Source organism: Populus trichocarpa, chromosome 1 (assembly GCF_000002775.5).
Source record: "Populus trichocarpa isolate Nisqually-1 chromosome 1, P.trichocarpa_v4.1, whole genome shotgun sequence".
NCBI lineage: Eukaryota > Viridiplantae > Streptophyta > Magnoliopsida > Malpighiales > Salicaceae > Populus > Populus trichocarpa.
In genome coordinates, this window is record NC_037285.2 from 37,327,205 (window position 1) to 37,346,235 (window position 19,031).

At 34.7% G+C, this 19,031-nt stretch overlaps 1 protein-coding gene across 1 annotated transcript; it reads right to left on the reverse strand.

Moving 5' to 3' along the window:
* Nucleotides 1–6,472: 6,472 nt before the first annotated feature.
* Nucleotides 6,473–17,970, reverse strand: LOC7470811 (DNA damage-binding protein 1a). The gene is made up of 19 exons (XM_002300298.4): nucleotides 17,746–17,970; nucleotides 17,572–17,620; nucleotides 17,360–17,419; nucleotides 17,182–17,273; nucleotides 16,023–16,074; nucleotides 15,772–15,834; nucleotides 15,572–15,621; nucleotides 15,020–15,095; nucleotides 13,804–14,013; nucleotides 13,579–13,685; nucleotides 13,345–13,453; nucleotides 12,626–12,826; nucleotides 12,328–12,543; nucleotides 11,539–11,649; nucleotides 9,796–10,071; nucleotides 9,108–9,382; nucleotides 7,913–8,261; nucleotides 7,489–7,773; nucleotides 6,473–7,284 (listed from the first exon to the last, which is right to left on the reverse strand). Exons 1-19 carry the CDS (start codon nucleotides 17,847–17,849, stop codon nucleotides 6,703–6,705), a joined length of 3,267 nt encoding a protein of 1,088 aa, XP_002300334.1. The 5' UTR covers nucleotides 17,850–17,970; the 3' UTR covers nucleotides 6,473–6,702.
* Between the last annotated feature and the right edge of the window lie 1,061 nt (nucleotides 17,971–19,031).

Genomic DNA, 19,031 nt, shown 5'->3' on the forward strand with positions numbered 1-19,031 from the left:
AAAATAGTAGATATTAAGCATAACATGGATTATTTGAAAGTATTTGAGTAATTAATAGATAATACATTGCCCTAATGATGTGGATCAATCTATAATGCAACCTTCAACACCAAAGGACCCATTAGAAGTGCTAATTAGACTAATTGCGCGATCAAGGAGGGAAAAGCTCAATTATATATTTAATGGGTTTATTTAAAGTATTTGAGCTAAAGTGAATTTTAAAGAGACTACAACAAATGATGATCACACTTTAATCAATTTAATTTATATGTAAGGGGGTTAATTCATCTACAACACGGGCCTAATTACTTCACAATGGTGGGTTGTCCAAATAGAGCATGGACAACCTTGATTAATTAATGTGTTTTATTGATTTCATATCAGTTAGGGTCCTTGTTATACATAGAAACATTTAAGGCAATAAAAAAGTTTATATTTGATAAGTTTGACAACTTAACAATTCTTAGCTGATAAAGGAATAGAGTTAATAAGGAGTCGATATTCTACAAGGAAACTAAGGGGTGGCAGCAAGCTTATTTGGAAGGTTTCCTCATTCTACATGGAAACAAAAAGGTGACAACAACTATCCTTGTTTTCAAAGATACTAGGTCGGCTAAAAGGCCTTTATGCGTGGAAACATTCAGTTTTTTGCTCTTTTAGACTATTATATACAACTTTAGTATTTTAAGTTTTAGAATTGAGTTTTTTTTTATTTTAATACTTTGGGCTTTATTTCACATACTATAAGTTATTTTTAAATTGGACTTGATGTCAACCCTTTGGTCCATCAGGATTATATCTTTTTCAATACTATAAGTGCTCTTTTGCAAGTTTACTATTCAGATTGATATTGATTATTTTTGTCACATATTATGTGCTTATGTGTGAGAAGATTGTTATATTTTTATTTTTTTCATTGAACTATCTTAATTTATTCAAGAATACTTGTTTTTATAGAGTTTTCTTTATATTTCTCATTCACAATTCCTTATAATATTAGGTGTGAGTTTCATTTTAATAGTTTTGGTGTCTTGATTTAAGTAATTGTTATATCAAGCTTTAATCAACCAAATATATTTTTAACTTTATTAGGTTTGTTCTTTTTTGCCTGTGGGTTTTAGGGTTCTTACCATTCAGGTTCGCATCAGTTAGTATTAAAACATGACTCTAAAATCAAGTTATATCTTTTTATCTTTAAGTTTCCATTTTGTTTTTGTGTTCTTTCTTCAATTATGAAATTTACGACATAGTTTTAAAAAAAAGTCTTTGAATTTCATTACTATCAAAAGAAAGTTAGTAGCGCCTACGCGTACGCACACACACATATATATAAAAGAAAAGAAGCAAATCATTTACAAAAATTAAGTCACATGCTTGAAATTACAATAGATTGAATTCGAAAACTCAAAGATATACACTTACAATTGATATTATTTGGGTTTTTGGTTTCTTAGTTTCAAATATTAATTTCAGGGTTATTTCGACATACTTAGGTTTAAGTAATTCTGAAATTACAAAATAAATCATATAGGGTCAATTTGCATTAATATTTTTTTTATTTGCCTCCATAATATTAGGCCATATTAGTATTCTAAAGATATTTTTTGGTTAATTGAGTCATATTACTTTAGTTTTCTTACTTACATGTTTGTTTTCGCGTCTTCGTAACATATTCATATTTGATTTGTAATATTTAGCATTTTTATATTTGTAATGTTAACTTATGGGTCATATATTAATATTTATAATATCTTGTATTTTTATTATAACAATTAAATGGAAAGTGGACTAACGATATGCTTGGATGATATTAAGTTTAAACAGGTTTTATATGAAGATTAGATCAACAAGCATATGGAAATGAATGAAGAAATCCATCAATAAGTCCAAGATGCAAAGCAAGTGAAGACTTAACTATTAAGGATTCATTTTAGGGCTTATTGTTAAATTTTTATATCTTACACAATAGCAAATTAAAATGAACTTGCACACTTCACATTGCATACATAAATAGGATTAATATACATTTTAATTAGTTCAAGTTTTACCAGGTTTGAAACTATCAAAACTGGTTTTTAAGCTGAACTAATCGACCACCTGAGCATACTAAGTGAACCAATCAACTGTTATTCATCCATGATGAACACCTGGAAATTTTGCAGAAACCAGTCGACCGAATAATATGGTTGAGATTAGTTCTTTAAAAGGTTGAAATGGTCAATACGAGAGGTAAAAGGCAAAAAGATGAGCATATTATTATAAAAAGTCATATTTAAGTAAAACGTGAGAGGAGTGACATCTATTAGAGTGTAAACATGTAAGGGTGTTTGTGAAGGCATATTATTCTTGCTACTGACATGTTTTTCATATTTCAAAAATATCTTTCAAAGACGAGGCATCACTTACGAAGAGTCAAGAGAGCATATTCATTATGGTGGGAGCAAGGGAAACATTTAGTTTTATGTTCTTGTAGACTATTTTACGTGACTTTAGTGTTTTAAGTTTCAGACTTGGGTTTTTTTAAAAAAATTTATACTTTGGACTTTATATACTTTGGGTTATTTTTAAATTGGATTTGATGTCAACTCATTAGTCCATTAAGATTAGGTCTTTATCAACACTATAAATAATTTTTTGTAAGATTTACTATTCAGGTTGGTATTGATTATTATTGTTGCATATTGTGTGTTTGTGTGTGAGAGGATTCTTATACTTTTGGTACTTCATTGAACTGTAGTGACTTATCATAGATTAACTGTCTTTTTGGCATCTTTCTTATATTTTTCATTCATAATTTTTTATAATCATTGAGTGGAGGTTTCATTCCAATAGATTTTGTGCCTCGTTTTAGGTAATTTATATATCAAGCTTTTATCAACCAAATATGATTTTAGCTTTCTTAGTTTTTTTTCTTTTTACATGCGGGTTCTAAGATTCTTACCTTTCGGGTTCGCATCACCTAGATAAATTAGAAAAGGTGTTTTGCATGTTCTTAAATAATATTAATTTTAAAATCATTGCACAAAGTGATTTGTGATTTAAAAAGGGTCTCGAATCTTATTCAAATAAGCAATGACTATAGTGTTTATAACAAATATGATTTGTCATAGCAAACATATTCTGTGCTTAAATGTCTAAATCAAAACATTCTTGATGAAGGGATAATAGTTATATTAAGAAACTGGTTACTAAAAGTTTAAGTCACCTCATATGACTTTCCTGATATTTAGGGGGATCATAATATATTATTAGATATTGCATTTAACTTTCAAATATAAATTAATCAACTTATTGAATTGATAATAAATTAAATTATTTAATTTGTTTAATCATATTTTATTTAAGATTATGATTTATATTTGAGTCAATATATTGGGAACCTAATGTTTGACACACATTAAAATTATTGGTGAAAAATTAAATTGTAAATAAGTTTTAAAATTTAAGAACTAGAATGTAATTTAACATAGAGAATTACAATTATGGACTTAGAACCTTACTTAAGTGCGTCTATTTCTAAAATTGTCTTGATCTTGTAAAGATAGGGTCTCTGCTTTTTCAGCGCAGGTGTTTTTGGCTTTGAAAAAGAAAAAGTGATTGTTCTTGTTTTTCTTGATGTGGGAAAGGCGGCAAAGTTGCTTTTTTTTTTTTAGGAAAATGAAGGGTAAGCTTTTAATAGGTGTGTGAGAGAGAGTTCTTTCTTTTGTGTTTTTGTTTTTGAATGGATATTTTTCACAGTATAAGCAAGCTATCCGAACACAAGTCACGGACAAGTTACCTGATCAGAGACCATAGACATGTTACTCGATCACAAACCACAAGCTGGTCGCCCGAACAGAGACCATTTGTAAAAAAAAAAATTATTTTCCACCCCATGAGCAGGCTACCCGAACACAAGCCACGGGTAGGTTACCCAATCACGAACCACGAGTTGGTCGCCCAAACAGAGACCATTTGTGAGAGTTCCTAGATATTCTTCACACCACATCCAGGCTACCCGAACACAAGTCATGGGTTGGTCACCTAATCAAAGACCACGGGCAGGTTACCCAATCATGAACCACGGGTTGGTCATCAAAACAGAGACCATTTAAAAAAAAAATTGTTCCTTTTCACATCATGGGCAAACTACCCGAACATAAGCCACGAGCAGGTCATTCAATCAGAGACCACGGGCAGGTTACTCAATCACGAACCACAGGTTGGTCGCCTGAACAGAAACCATTTGAAAAACTTCTTTCTTTTTCACAAACACGAAAAGGCTACCCGAACACAAGCCATGGGCAAGTCACCTTATTAGAGACCATAAATAAGTTACTCGATCACGAACCACAAGCTGGTCGCTCGAACAGAAACCATTTGTGAGAGATCCTAAATATTTTCCACACCACAAGCAGGTCACCTGAACACAAGCCACAAGCAGGTCACCCGATCAGAGACCACGGGCAGGCTATCCGATTACGAACCAAGGACTGGTCGTCCAAATAGAGACCATTTGTAAAAATTATGTCAATCCTAATTTGTGATAAAAAAAAATTTCAATTAAGTTCTCATTATTTTGATTTTTTGGGTCCTTTAGTTAAATTATTCTTTTCTTTTTAATTTTACTCTTCAATAAAAAAATTATAGTTGTCCTTTAATTTATGTTTTATTTCAATTTCGATCCTTGTTCTTCTAATTGCTATTTTTTTAGTTTTGGATACTTTTGTATAATTGAAGTTTTCTTCAATTTCTCCCCTTAACATTTAATTGGTTGGGGATTGAGCATTGTGGTTTTTTCAAATATAGTGCTTCTGGTTTAATGACCTGGGTCACGTGTTTAAAATGTTAACACGGGTTGACATCATTTTTTTTTTTTACTTATTTTTTTTTTGATTTTATCATTCGACATTGTATTTTTTTTTTTAAAAAAAAGGAAATTGTCTTTGTGGTTTTTTTCGTTTTCTTTTCTATTGGGTTATCCAAATCTTATGACCTGAGTCGCGGGCTTGACAGATTAACCTGGGTTAGTTCGTCCTTTATTACCCAGGTTACAAATTTGTCATGCTAACTCGAGTTAACTCGAGTCAATTTTTTTATCCTTTTTTTACTCAATTTTTCCCTCCCATAACAAAAAAAACTTTTTTTGTTCAAAATGCAATTGTTTTGTTTTTTTAATAAAAGAAGAAATTAGACCAACCAGAGTTGACTCGGGTCACCTCTCCTGACCCTTAACTCTGGCCTTATCTTGGACAGACCCCGGTTCGGGTTTTAAAACTATAATCAAGACTTTCAATTATCTAAAAACCAGACAGTGATTTGTCCATATCATTTGTTGGTGAATCCTAGATAATAAAAAGGTTGTCTCCATAAAATTCATTAATTTCTGGAATATTAATTAAAACATCTAAAAATCCACAATTTATATGTAATCTTCTTAACAATATTCAATTACTAAACTCCAAAATTTAAAGAAATCATATGAAAACAAAGGACTAAATTTCATCACAGGTCCTGAACAATAACAAATAAATCATAAATTAAAAAATATAATGTTTCTACGTGATGAGTAGACAATTTAAAGTCTCTAATATGCTTAAATGGGAGGAAAATAGGTGTTAAACTAACCAACTCACTATACAGAAACCAAACACAAGTTTTATACAGTAATACGTTTGAAATCATAGAACATCAGTTCAAGAAACATTTTACAAAACACGATTCTTGTTCATAAACCAAATGATGAACACATACACTTTATTTCTTACGATTGATCTTAAATCAACACTAACGTTTATATCTGTTAACAAGACCGATTAGAACCGGTTCTAGGTTAACAAAGTCTTTATGTCAAACAGCTAGATAACTTTCCGCTTTTATATTTACTCTTAATAAAAAAGAAGAAGAAGAAAACCCTCTTTCTCGGGTAGCTGTTTTGATAATTGAACTAGAAAATCCGCGAAAACATTGAAGTGCTAAAAAAACAAGTTTATATTGAGTCTGATTAGGTCAATTCTCGAGTTATTTATACCTTAATTGTGTTTTTGATATGCAATGACATTAGAAAGTGATTGTGTTCCTCAAATTCTCTCCCATTAGACATTTGCGGTGTACGAAGCAGAATCCCAGTCAAAGGATCTATCTCACTGTTAGAGAAGGAAATACAAGAAACTTTGGATGCACAAAGTCTCTTCCCGCCACTTGTTTTCTTGGGTTTTGAATCTCACCTGGGAGGCTTCGAACAACCAGACGAGAATCAGATTGATGTCTTATTCACAAATTCTGATATCGACCAAACTTCCCAGTTGCGCATTACTTGGAGCTTGTACGAGAACCTTTCAACTTCGAAGGATCTTACGGTTTGAGGAGGTCTGCTTCCAGGGCAAGATTCTCCTATCTGTGCTGCAGCAAAAGGTTGATGGACTCTCTATCCTGACCTGATCCTAAAAACTCGATCTAGATTCTCAGCTCTTAATAATTATACAAGTGCCACTTAGAAAGAAACCATCGGCAGCTGTATAGGCTAACTCCACTTGCAGGTCTCTAAATAACATATGAACATGATTTTTAAAAAAATGTTGTACATACACCTCTGGATTCCTTACAAGAAACGGTTCGTCCTTGGATATCCCTCCAAACCGACAAGACATGATTCGTCCATGTGCAACAAAGCAACCAAAAAAAACAAAATAGAACAAACGAGTAGACATGATCGAGACTGAATCAATGCAGCCTTGTCAGCTCTTCCACTCTCTTGCAAAGCTCCTCCACGGAGATCTCCATTGCCTTGGATATCTCATCCATCCGACTACGGCTGAGATCAAGGAATGACTCAATAAGATCTCCATCCAAGAAATTCTTGGCATCTACAGTTTTCTTCTCATTGTTGAATGATCTCCATTGCTCATGGCTCAATCCTCCAACACCCTTTATCACCTTTCTTAAGTTTGACTGCAGCTTCTCCAAAAAGAGGTATTGCTCGTGAGGAAGTGAAGCAATGACCCCGATTACACCATTAACAGTCCCAAAAATGACAGTTGGGATCTGGCCAACATCGGAATCTGGCAAGCGCATGACAAGGGAACCATGTCGGAATCGATTTACAAATTCTCCAAGGTGATACTCACCGACCACCTCAAGACGGCCTCGTTCCTCATCAGTGGCACCTTCACTATTTTTCCGAACCGTGAATAGGTTAAAGTTATTTTCAGCACCAAGGTAAATGTCATCATCAAGAATCTCAACTGCCGACATCCAATTTGCATTATAATCACGGGCTCGCTCCTCAATAGCACCTTCCTCATGCTGAAAACAAGTTAGCAGTCGTGTCAGCTAGGCATCATCAGAAACAACATAAATGCTAGGGGCTCTTCAATTTTGATGTAATACATGTCAAAGTTATGCAGTCGAGCAGCAAATAATTGGAACAAGTTGATGATGGATTGATGAAAACAAACACAAACTGAATTATTGAGCAAGTATTTGTTTCATGATACATGAAATACTCACCTTATAGATTAGCAAGGAGATTGACTTCATCAGATCACCAACAACAATGAAATCTCCACGAGTTTGTACATAGAGGGCAAGTATGTGCCCATGATGCCCACACTCAGACTGCAGCTCACGTGTTCCATCATCTCGGAGCATCCACTTGTATAACTGGATCTTTTGATTAATAGCAGCCAGCAGTTTGCCATTGAAAGCATTCAAAGAGTATACTGCCCCCTTTGTTTCCTTCTCAGCAATAAGCTGCAACTTCCCATCTTCCACTATGAAAACCAGTATTCGGCCCTACATTGTTCATGAGAGGAAGACATATGGGTGGAATATGAGATATAGGAAGTGCTCACTGCTCAATTTTTCAATTGGTTTTGTTTTAACTTCATATCTCTGAACAAAGAAAAACCATAACAATCAGGGTGACCTTTACCTTGGTTGGCTCGTTTTCTTCTGGCAAAACATATGCAGTTCCAACACAATAGTACACGTTGCTATCATCAGAAAAGGAGCAGCTAAGTATGGAGCAGCCATACTCAAATGTGTCAAGTGGGTATGTTGATATGAACTCAAAGGTTTGATCATCTAACAATCGAATAAAATGCATTTCAGATTCTTCTGCATTGGATTGGTTTTTCATACTACAAATGGAGAAAGTCCGAGACTGCTCCTGGTGACATATACGCCGTGCATGTTCACCCAATGGAATAGAGCGGATGTGAAGCTTTTGGATATCATCGATGGTGCCAATGCTAAGTTCCCCTTCTTTTGCAATAGCAAGGCTGTTGACAATATACCACAAGTCAATGAACTGTGAATTTATCTTTTAGAAAGTATTTTTCTTTCCCTTTAGGAAAAAACTGCAGTACAGTAGTAATAAACCATAGGACGGTTCATACAGAAGCCGGTTTCTAATACTATTTTTCCATTTTCTCATTTCAAACAATCCCATCCTATCTATCTACAATATTCCTTTTCATGCCATGCCAAAACCAGGCCTCTTAAAATTATCACCCCACTCTGTTCTGGAAACAGAGAAGCTAAGTCCTATCAGTATGAATCATAGTACAGCAACAAAAGACAAGAGCCTCAATTAGGCAGAGTCAAATGATAGATAGCCCATATCTAACTAGTTCAGAATCAATGACTTCATAGTTCTTCAGAGATTGTTTGGCTTTTAAAAAACAAAATTAAGATGCAAGAGAGAAATTTAAATAGCAATGGCAATCATGACCTTCATAAGTTCTAGAAGACCAGTGATTGCATAGCATTATAATAGAGACGCTATTTGCTCAAAGAAGTGGAATGGTGAATATAGTTTCCTAACAAGAAAATATATAGGAAAGAAACAAAGAATCTCCAATCAAAGATAATTGCACCATAGCTACCTATAATCAGTAAAAAAATAGATTACATGTACATAGAATTTGCAAACTTTGCTGCTGGTTTCAATATTTTGCAGTAAAAAGTAGTAGGAAAATCACATCACAAAAGTGTTTCCGTACGAAATGTGTTTGATCAAACCAGCAAAATCAAATTGCATTCGATAAAATCGAAGGTGTTTCCCTATTACCTGCTACAGTGTCGTGGTGCAAGCCAACAAAAAAATTAGGGACACAAAAGATTACCTGTCTGGAAATGCAGCAGAGTTAAAAGGACACATATGACTGACTTCTTTCAAGTTTACATTGCTGTAAAGTAGTTTCTTATTGCTGCTGTAAATGACAGTTGGCCTATCTGACGCAGCAAATACATGTGTGGTATTCTTCGATGAGAAAGTACGGAGTGTTATAGGTTGGGTCCCCAAAGACACCTTTTTCCTATCTTTCAACCCGCCAGTACTCAAGTTCAATAGGAAGTTCAAGAGGTGTCCGTCTCCAAGGGCACATAATAAATACGCTATCTGAAGAAAGAGATAAATTATTAGCACTCAAAATTACCTCTCCATGGGAGAAAAAACCAAACAAATGTGAGCACCCAAAAACATATTGGTGAGATTTCCATATTCACTATTCATAATAAAAAGTTCATTATCTGATTATGGTCCCACCAAAGCAGGGGTTAGAACCCAACAAACATCTTCCTGGAGGTTCAAATGAATGCAATAGTATGATAAAAATTCATTGGCTTGTTCGTTTAAACTAAACATTCTGAGAAATATTTTTTGCAAGTCAAATTTATCTTTGGTTTTGAATCAAGAAATCTGTTCTTTGCACATGTGACCCAATGTATGACATGGAGTTGAAGCCACAAAGAAACTCGAGCAGATCCAGAAGAAGAAAAAAAACCACTTAAGACTGAAAGTGATAAGCATACCCCTTCAAAGGAACATAGAAGAACAGAACGGGGTATTATCTCTCCTCCCAATGGCTCCTTTGTTATGAGATTTAGATCAGGCAATGAAAATATCCTGACACTTATGTCTGTCCACATTCCAACCGCAGCTAGTTGACTATAGTTGGGATTCTCTCCAATGGGGTTGATGTCCAGGCATGATATCTCACACTCTAACTGTGCATGTTTTGCCTGTGTCAGTGTCCCATCACCGATTTCCAGATAGACGAGGTGGCCACCACCAGTTGCCAATAAAACCTGTCAAATAAGTGGTGCAATAATTGAAATAATTTCTCATTCTATATGGACAACCTAGCACATGGAAAAACCTACGCTACCAGCAACCATTCTTCATAGCGAACTCATCGAAGTTAAGCATTGATCAAACAGAAACCATACAATTAAATGCCAACAACTGCTGAAGTCAAATCCTAAGCATAGAAGTAACATGTTGGCAGAATCACTAACATGCACAGAAGAAGAATCGAGCAATATAGCTTCCCCCGTGACCAAGGATAAATATCAACTGTATAAAAGGCTGCATATTATGAAAACAGTTCTCACAAGTTTATGGCAGATTGGCATGTGATCTACAAATGTGCCACAGGTAAAGACCTGATGCCTTCAAGATGATGTGCTGGAGTAGAAATGAGTAATATTACTTCTTTTCTCCCCAGGGAAAAACATCAACTGCTTTTTAGAATTAAAAACTGAGCAAATTATGAATGCAGTTCTCACAAGCTTGACAAACTGGCACTTGACCTACATGTGTTACAGGTATAGTCATAGACCTGATGCCTTCAAGATGATGCAAACAAAATATTTGCCCCAATGCCAAGCATATAGCCAATCCAGCCCTGCTCTAGAGAAATTTTGATGTAGGAAAATGATACAAGACTAAGGTGGGAGAAGACTGTGAAAGGAGGAATTGGGAAATGACATTTATAAGGTTGAGGCTAGGAATTCAAATTAGAATTGGGAATTTTATTCCCAGTTGTAACATCATCGTTCCAATTATGCATGTGCCTTGTTTAGTTATGACTCGTCATTCATTTAGTTGTCTTTTATTATCAGAGAAGAGTATTGTGAGGACACGTGTCCACGACTGCTTTTGTTAAGCTGAATTCTGTTGCTGTATGAGAGGAGTATCAGAGCCAGATTTGTTATGCGATGAATGTAATTGATTCCCACACTCTCCCTCCCTCCCTTTCTCCCTCCCCTTTCCTTCTCTGTTCTTTCCCTCTATTTATGCTACTGACAGCATGGATACTGCTGGAATTATTGCTAATATGGTCTATCCCACAAACACACATACAAGAAAACATTGGATTTATGTCCCATTAAGGACCACCCTCCCTCTGTTTCTCTCTCCTCTTTCCTTCTCTGTTCTTTCCCTCTATTTCTGCTACTGACAGCATGGATCCTGCTGGAATCATTGCTAATAGGGTCTATCCCACAAACACACATACAAGAAAACTTTGGATTTATGTCCAATTAAGGACTTGTGGAGATCTAGGGTTTGTTCATTCGGAAGTAGGGTTAAATAGGGCTTGTTTAGAAGAAATAAGGTGAAACAAGATTCTGAATTGCTCAGTATTATTGCATATGATAACAAAACAGAACAGTTTCTCACTCATTTCCAGCAAAACCTGCTGCAAATTTATTGTCGAAAACTGGGAAACACAAATGTCAACACCAATAGATGGGGAATTGCATGAAACAAACCTGGGTGGCATTAGCAGTGGCGACATTTATTGAATAACCTGATGGAGCATTCCATTCCTGTCTGAGCTCTCTAGTTGTAGAACTGACCAGTCTTACAGAGCTTGATGTAACCTGCCAGGTCAATCCTCCCATATTACGACATATAATAGTGGATAAACAGTATCTCCTAGCAGAAAAAATTGGATGCAGAGAAATCCTTATCACATAACCTAATTTCACAAAATTGTAAATTCAAAATGGCAAAGAGAGGAATGATAATAAAACTTGAAAAAAACAATCATTGTGAGAGCTTCTAGGATATGATGAATGCAATAGTAAATTTCCTTTTGGTAAACTGGAGGAGAGGGAGCAGGTAAATTAGTTTCCATTAAAAAATTAACACTTGCCACAAGTTAATTCTCAATAATTAAAATGTACCTGACAATAGACAGTGCACATGAATTCACATTTGAAAAGGAATGGATTTCAGCATATCAACGCAAGATCATGTGACTGATCCCAAACCCAATGGTTAGCAAAGGATGGTAAAAGCCTTGTTAACAGAAAATGTAAGAGAAATTCCATAGCACAAGCACAAGTTCAGCCTTGTGGTGCACAGCATTTTTGGAGTAAGAGGACATAATAGAAGCATAAGAAAAAATGTTGCTCGCATCAAACCATAACAAATATAAAATAAACACCTGGGATTTGTTGAACTAAATTAATCAGTCAAATTGATCTGGTTAATCAAGATGCAATGGAACAAACAAGAAATTTCTTTTTTATTTCACCAGAAACACGTAAACTTACTTGTACAAGCTGGTTGAACACAGCACAATGGCAGAACAATGTCTGCACTTGTGAACAGAAACCCTCTATTTCAGTTTCCTCCAACTCATCCTCAATGTTCATTGCCAAAATTCTTGTCTCGCTAATAAAACTTACAACCAGAAAGGTGTCAAATGGATCATCAGTCAAAGATCTTAATGACCACATTCCTTTGATGCCTTGAAGCTCTACAGATGCCTACAATTGAGTTCTATAAATAAATAAACAAATAAAAATGCACACAATCAATTTACAAGGAACCAGTAAAAAATAAGCAAACCTGTTCATTGATTCCTATTCCATTACGAACTATCCGAAGAGAACCATCCTTATAGGCTCCAGAGCAAGTGACAACCTGACCTTGGCCTTGCCGCTCCAGGTCCACCACACAGAAGTCAACAATTGGTCCCAAATTGACATACCTGTCCAGAACTTCTACATATGTACCTTTTGCATCGGGATGCAGATTTAACTTTACAAGCTGCACTTGGGATCAACAAGATTGTCAATGCACTAGTAATGCACATGAACTAAAATTATAGACAAGGTCAATTTTTCCCTGCATGTCAATATTACTTTTTCTTACAAGAGAATAAAACAGAGCAGGTCCACGACCAAGGATTTCCTTACACTACCAAAAAAAACTGAAATGAAAACCATTCGGATGTAGAAAATTAGAATTTTCAACAAATGAAATCTATAAAAAAATGTCAACTACTAAGAAGACAAGGAAGAATTCTTAGATAGACCCATTCTTGTCCTCCTCTTCTGCAATCAAACTCTATGAAATACAGTTCATGCAATGCATCCACCAGAACATCAATCAATTAAATAGATGTTTTTAAACCAAGTAAAACACATTTTCTCCCTATTCATTACAAAATTGAAAAATCCCAGTACAGATTCACTAACATCAGGACAACACTATATAAATAAAAAGATCTCAATTTCGAATTTATTATTCAACAATAAAATGGAATTTTCTAATATTCACCATACCTGTGAATCTCCGTAGCTTGAACCAATAAAGACAAAAGCATTGTCGAGATATGATATGGTAGATGCAATAGAAGTTTCTCCCAATAGCTCAATTTTGAGGCCAGTGACCCTGTAGCACAAATGTGCACAAGCTTGAGAAAATTCTAATAATAGTGAGAAGTGATCAGTTTGCTTTTCCAATGAAAAAAAAAATGAATGCATGCAGATCATCATCATCAGCAAGGAAAAACTCACTTTTCTTTCTCATGGGTTATGACTAGAAGGTGAAGAAGCCCAGCATGATCGCCAAGTAAATACCTAGAACCATCAGCATCAACTCTTCCATATGCTTTCGTGATAGACTAGCATTGAAAATCAAGGAAAAAAGGTCATGAACACATAGAAAAGTCAGTACTTGCATCCTGGAAATTTACTAAGAGAACCTAGCATAATATCAACAACAATCCACCAGTGACCTACAGGTCTGATTGGGATCGCTCTAAAAACATTGGCGCTGCAATATACAATTGTTTCTTCTCCAATAATAAGAACACCACAGAAAGGTGGGGGAACTGGTATTAGCAAATCAGCACCATTGTCAAGATTGTTCTGCGACCAAGGACCCTCAATAAAGTCTTTATCTTTCAAAGCAACCTCATATGTTTTAACATGACGGGCATCCTTGTTATCCTGCAATGATAAGAACAGAATAAAATGGGCATCTAAAGTTTTCTTCCCATAATATGCGTATAGTTGATAAAAATTCACATGCAGGACATTTATATTCTAGATAACCAGTGTCAAGCTGCAACTATCAAATAAAGTGATCATTTCAACATAAGAGTTTTTGTTAAGCATTTTCCACATGAATAATAAATTACTCAAGAAGGGTGAAAAGGAAGGCACAGTCCAAAGCACACTAAGAGCATGCAAGCACCAAAAGAACCAAAAAGAAACACAAAAATTGAAAAAAAAAAAAAAGCTACATTCTAAGATCTAAGGTGCCCAAGAACCCCAAAAATCAGTCAAGGTAGTGACTAAGAGTGAGAAAATGTGTGGATACTGTCCGACCATTGCAGTGGATGTAGAACAGAAACTTGCAGACAAATTATATTGCAGGGTGGACATGGTTGCTTCTTTGGAATATATCTGCATGCTTCAGACCACTCGTGCTTCTGATTTTAATTTTCTAATGCAGAATCCAATGAAACTTAGCTAGAACACAGTTGATATGGAGAAATATTTGGGCCCCAGTTTCTTTATTAATTTCAGAAAAAAAAACATGGACTTAGGCAAGACAGCTGATGGTTTATATGCCCTACTTTAGTCATTAACATGCATGGTTTATATAACCTACTTTACTCATTAAACATACACAGAATCCACAAGCACACAAGACTTTCTCAACTCACCCTTAGTTATTTTGATTAATAACATAGCCAGTTTCATGTAAAAATGTAACACATTTTTTAATAGAAAGATAATTTTCAGAGCTTATGCTGCAGGATATCTCCTTGAATAATTTGAAAACTTATGAAGTGCATTTGATATGAGAAGAGAAAGTAACTTTTTTTTAGATTGATCATCACTTCAATTTAATAAAATATATATAAATGTTCAAAAGATTCGTGCATAAAAAAATACATTTGAAAGAACTACATCCTGAAAGTGGGGATGCAAAAGGAAAACAGCGGACCTGGTAAAGAACAACAATCGTTGGTTTTGAACAACCATGAAGAAATTTGATATCCAAAACTTGAAGTTCCTCAAGCCTGTAAAGAAGACACGATAAACAAATTATTGTATAAGCATATAATGAAGAAACAATAAAACTCAATGATAAATTCGGCCTCTTCACCATAAACCTATGTGCAGACATCATAGAATTCTAGGGCATGGGCATGAGGAGACCCTCCTTTCCCAGAAAGAGCAATGTCTCAAAATTAACTTACATCATTCTACTATTTCTCTATAGCAATTCAGATAGCTTTTGTTACAATTGTCTCACTAATATATATCCATGTATTTACTAGAAAGCAGCTTCCTAAGAGAAATCACGCCTGGTTATTGCATACACACACATGCGCTGCATGTATGTGCAATTGAAATATAGGAATCCAGATCCAATACACTGGACATCAACTTCACAGCCAAGGTCTTCATAAGCAGATTCATATATTCTTTAGATAGGTCATTGGCAGGTTTATCCATAGAACTGATGTTGAGTAATTGGATAGAAGATTCATACCTTATGTTAAAAGCCTCTTTGAGCTGTCCTTTATTATCAAAAGGAATGACCTGAGAAAACAACCAGTAAAACTATCAATTGATCATTCTTTCCATCACAATTCAGAGAAGAATGTCGATAATAAGATGCTCTTATGTCAACCAGTAAAATTCACACTGCCATGTTGAAAATTCAAGTTGGAATATAGTTTGATCGTGAACCTTAAACAACCCATCATACAAATGGAGTCCAATTAATCTACAATCAGGATCAATTATGCCAATCTGCAGTAAGAAAGGAAAGATAAGATATGAACTAGTCAGGAAGAAGTTCATTACTAGCCCCAATAAGAAGTTAAGGCACACTTGTCCAGACTGAGGAAGATAAAGGAAAACTACTCTTAAAACATGAACGAAAAGCTTAGGAGAAATGATGGAGAGACTCAATATGAACCTAGAACTGTAATAATTACCTGACCATTGTCTGTTGGGCGACCTATACGGTCTGATACATCCCCCATTGCTCTATATGAGAAGGAAAAGAACGAGTCAATGCAAGAATAGTATAGAAAATGCCATCCACATATTATAAAAATTTCAGAGATTCATCGAGGCATCTAATATCTAGACACAAGAAAACTAGAGGCTGTTAATATCACCCACCCAACTAACTTTGTTACTCCTCTATATACAACTTCCCATCTTTCCTTTTCCCAATACCGGCAACTAAGTTACTACTTACAACAGGTTGCTTATGGACTCCAACTGTCTCAAATAAGGAAAACTGTAGTTCCCATATTATTTCCCATTATTTTGATAATTATATTTCAATCCGTTAAAATGTCTGATGAACATTTTAACAAACCGACCAAGATGAAGGAATAAAAGCACAGCTCCTGATTTGACCCATGTATCACATCATGGAAAGAGACAGAAATAGCTATAAACAATTATTTTCAATCAAACAAACACCGCTCTTCCATGTGTTTTAGTCTTTATTGATTATCCATTATTTGAAATACTTAAAGCTGATATGGATTTCATCTAATTCATGTGTGTTAGTTTTCTATTTTGATTATTCTCCATCTAGAAATCCTTAAACCTGAAGAGAATTTCTTCTAAATTTTACAGGAGCATAAAGAAGAAAGTTATATGGGAGAAGCGGATACAGCAGAAATTCTAACCAATTCATAAACAAGTCAACAGGCATAGAACATACAAAATAAAATTATGAGTGAAGAAACCCTAAATTGAACCCAATATCTTCCACTAATACTTGATTAGTTGCACTGTAATTGTGCCAGCTAAGTTTCATACTAGTGGAACTGCAAAGCAAATTAGACAACCTAATAAGTAAGGAGGCATCGATAAGACTCAAGGTTCAGGCTTTGGAAAAATGTCAAAATAAAAAAAAAATAGAAGAAAATCTGGTGGGCAAGATCACAGAAAGCAAACCACACTCTCACTAAACATGTTTAGAATTTCCCAGTATAACACCAGCTCATAAGTCACTAGATGCACGGTTCATCTTTGATACAAGGTGAAGGTAACGTATTCAACAGTTGGACTTCGAAGATTTTAGTCACAAAAAGCTCTAAGAGATGAATATCATTTGACAATTTCAGCTTAAACCTGGTAATTAGCTCAGACGTCTCTGCGTCCCACTGAAGTACACAGAATTTGTATCTTTCTGTTGCAATAAATAAAAAGTCCTGAGCTTCACCCTGATAAAAAACATTAAAGAATTGAGTTGAGATTTAAGAACAACAAAAACACACAGCCGGAAGGTGAAATAAATAGAGATACTAACATGAGGCCGGAAAAGTTCGAGAGTTGCAATTCGTCCATATATTGGAACATCTAACATAGGCTGCAAGGAAAAAATTGGAGTCATTTCTCATGCTTTTTTAATGTCTTATTAGATAGATAGTTCTAATAACTTGTAATTTCTCATAAAGCATCCATCCTTCCTAAAACTTGTGATTTGGGACATATCCAACGGGAAAACATGTGGTTGGTTACCTGTAATCCCTGAGGAGTAAGCAGATTGATTTCGATACGGGTACATTTCCTGGAGCAAGTAAAATGAAATTGATATTAAGGAAACCAAGCCCTAGTGAAGAAGAAAAACAAAGACGGTAGATAAATATATAAAACAATCAATTGAATCCAACAAAAAAGAGATGGATTTATTACGCAATGATGAGATTGAGCTCTTGAGAACTGGTGAAATTGCCGACACAAGAGTGCGTCACATTGGTGGGCTTGTGAGCAGTCACCACATAGTTCCATACACTCATCTTCACTTTCAGATCTCCCCCTCTCTTTCTCTGCGCGTCTGTGTTTTGCTCGAAGGAAATGAAAGAGCCCTAGCGGCTCCTGCTCTCTCTAGTGTGTTTGCTGTTCCGTCTCCGTTTCTGGCCTTTTTCACTCTTTTCACTGGTTAGTAAACTCCAAGTCAGACCCCCATCTATACATAACTTTCTAATTAAGTCCTTGAACTACCGCATTCCTTCTATAAGTAGCACCCATCAATATATTTTTCCCATTCATGATGTTTACCTATTCTTAATTTTTTTTAAGTAGAAAAAAATAATAATGAATTCTTTTAATATATTGTAAAAATTCAATCAAGCAATTATACAAACGAATAACGGAGACAAGCATGGATAACTGTCTAGTTTCCTCACGTAATTATTAGATACGAAAATGTCCGGTTTTTGCTTTTTTTACCTTGACCACATACATGTATTTTTTTTTTATTTACGTGGGTGTTCGGACCAGTTTGCTCGCACCACGACTAATCCCACGGTTCACTGAACATCCTGCAAATCCAGTGAGCATATAAGGCACCGTGAGGGTGACAGGCGTGCACAAAAAGGTTTGAACCCAGATGCAAAGAAAGAGAACAAGTCATTTCCACCGCTGGGCCAATACCTCAAGTGTGTCCACGTACATGTGTTTTACATGCAATGAACTGGAACAAATTGTGTTCTCTCATATCTGACAATTAAGAAGATCAAGTTTCATGAGAAAATAAAGTAACACTCTTAAAACGCTAGGGTATAAAGAAAGTAGTGTAGCTTTCTTTATTTATTTTTTTTATTTTTTTTGGGTTTTACATGTTTTTTTTTTCAAGATTTGTCTTTTTCTTTTTTTTTTGTATTTTTTTAAAATTATTTTTGTTATTTTTTTTTAATATTAAACTGATTAAGAATTTAGTTCTGTAGTTTTTTTAAAAAAAATATTATGGATTGTTACAATATTTCACTGCATGGTTTTTTTTATTTTTATGAATTTTTTTTCTTTGTTTTTTTAAAATGGTCTTTCTCGATTTTATTTTTTTCATATTGAGCTGGTTGAGAATTTTGCTTCGTAGTTTTTTTAAAAAAAACATTGTGGATTGCTACAATGTTTCTCCACATGATTTTTGTTTTGCTACAGTGTTTCCCCATATTTTTTTTTCAAAATTATCTTTGTTG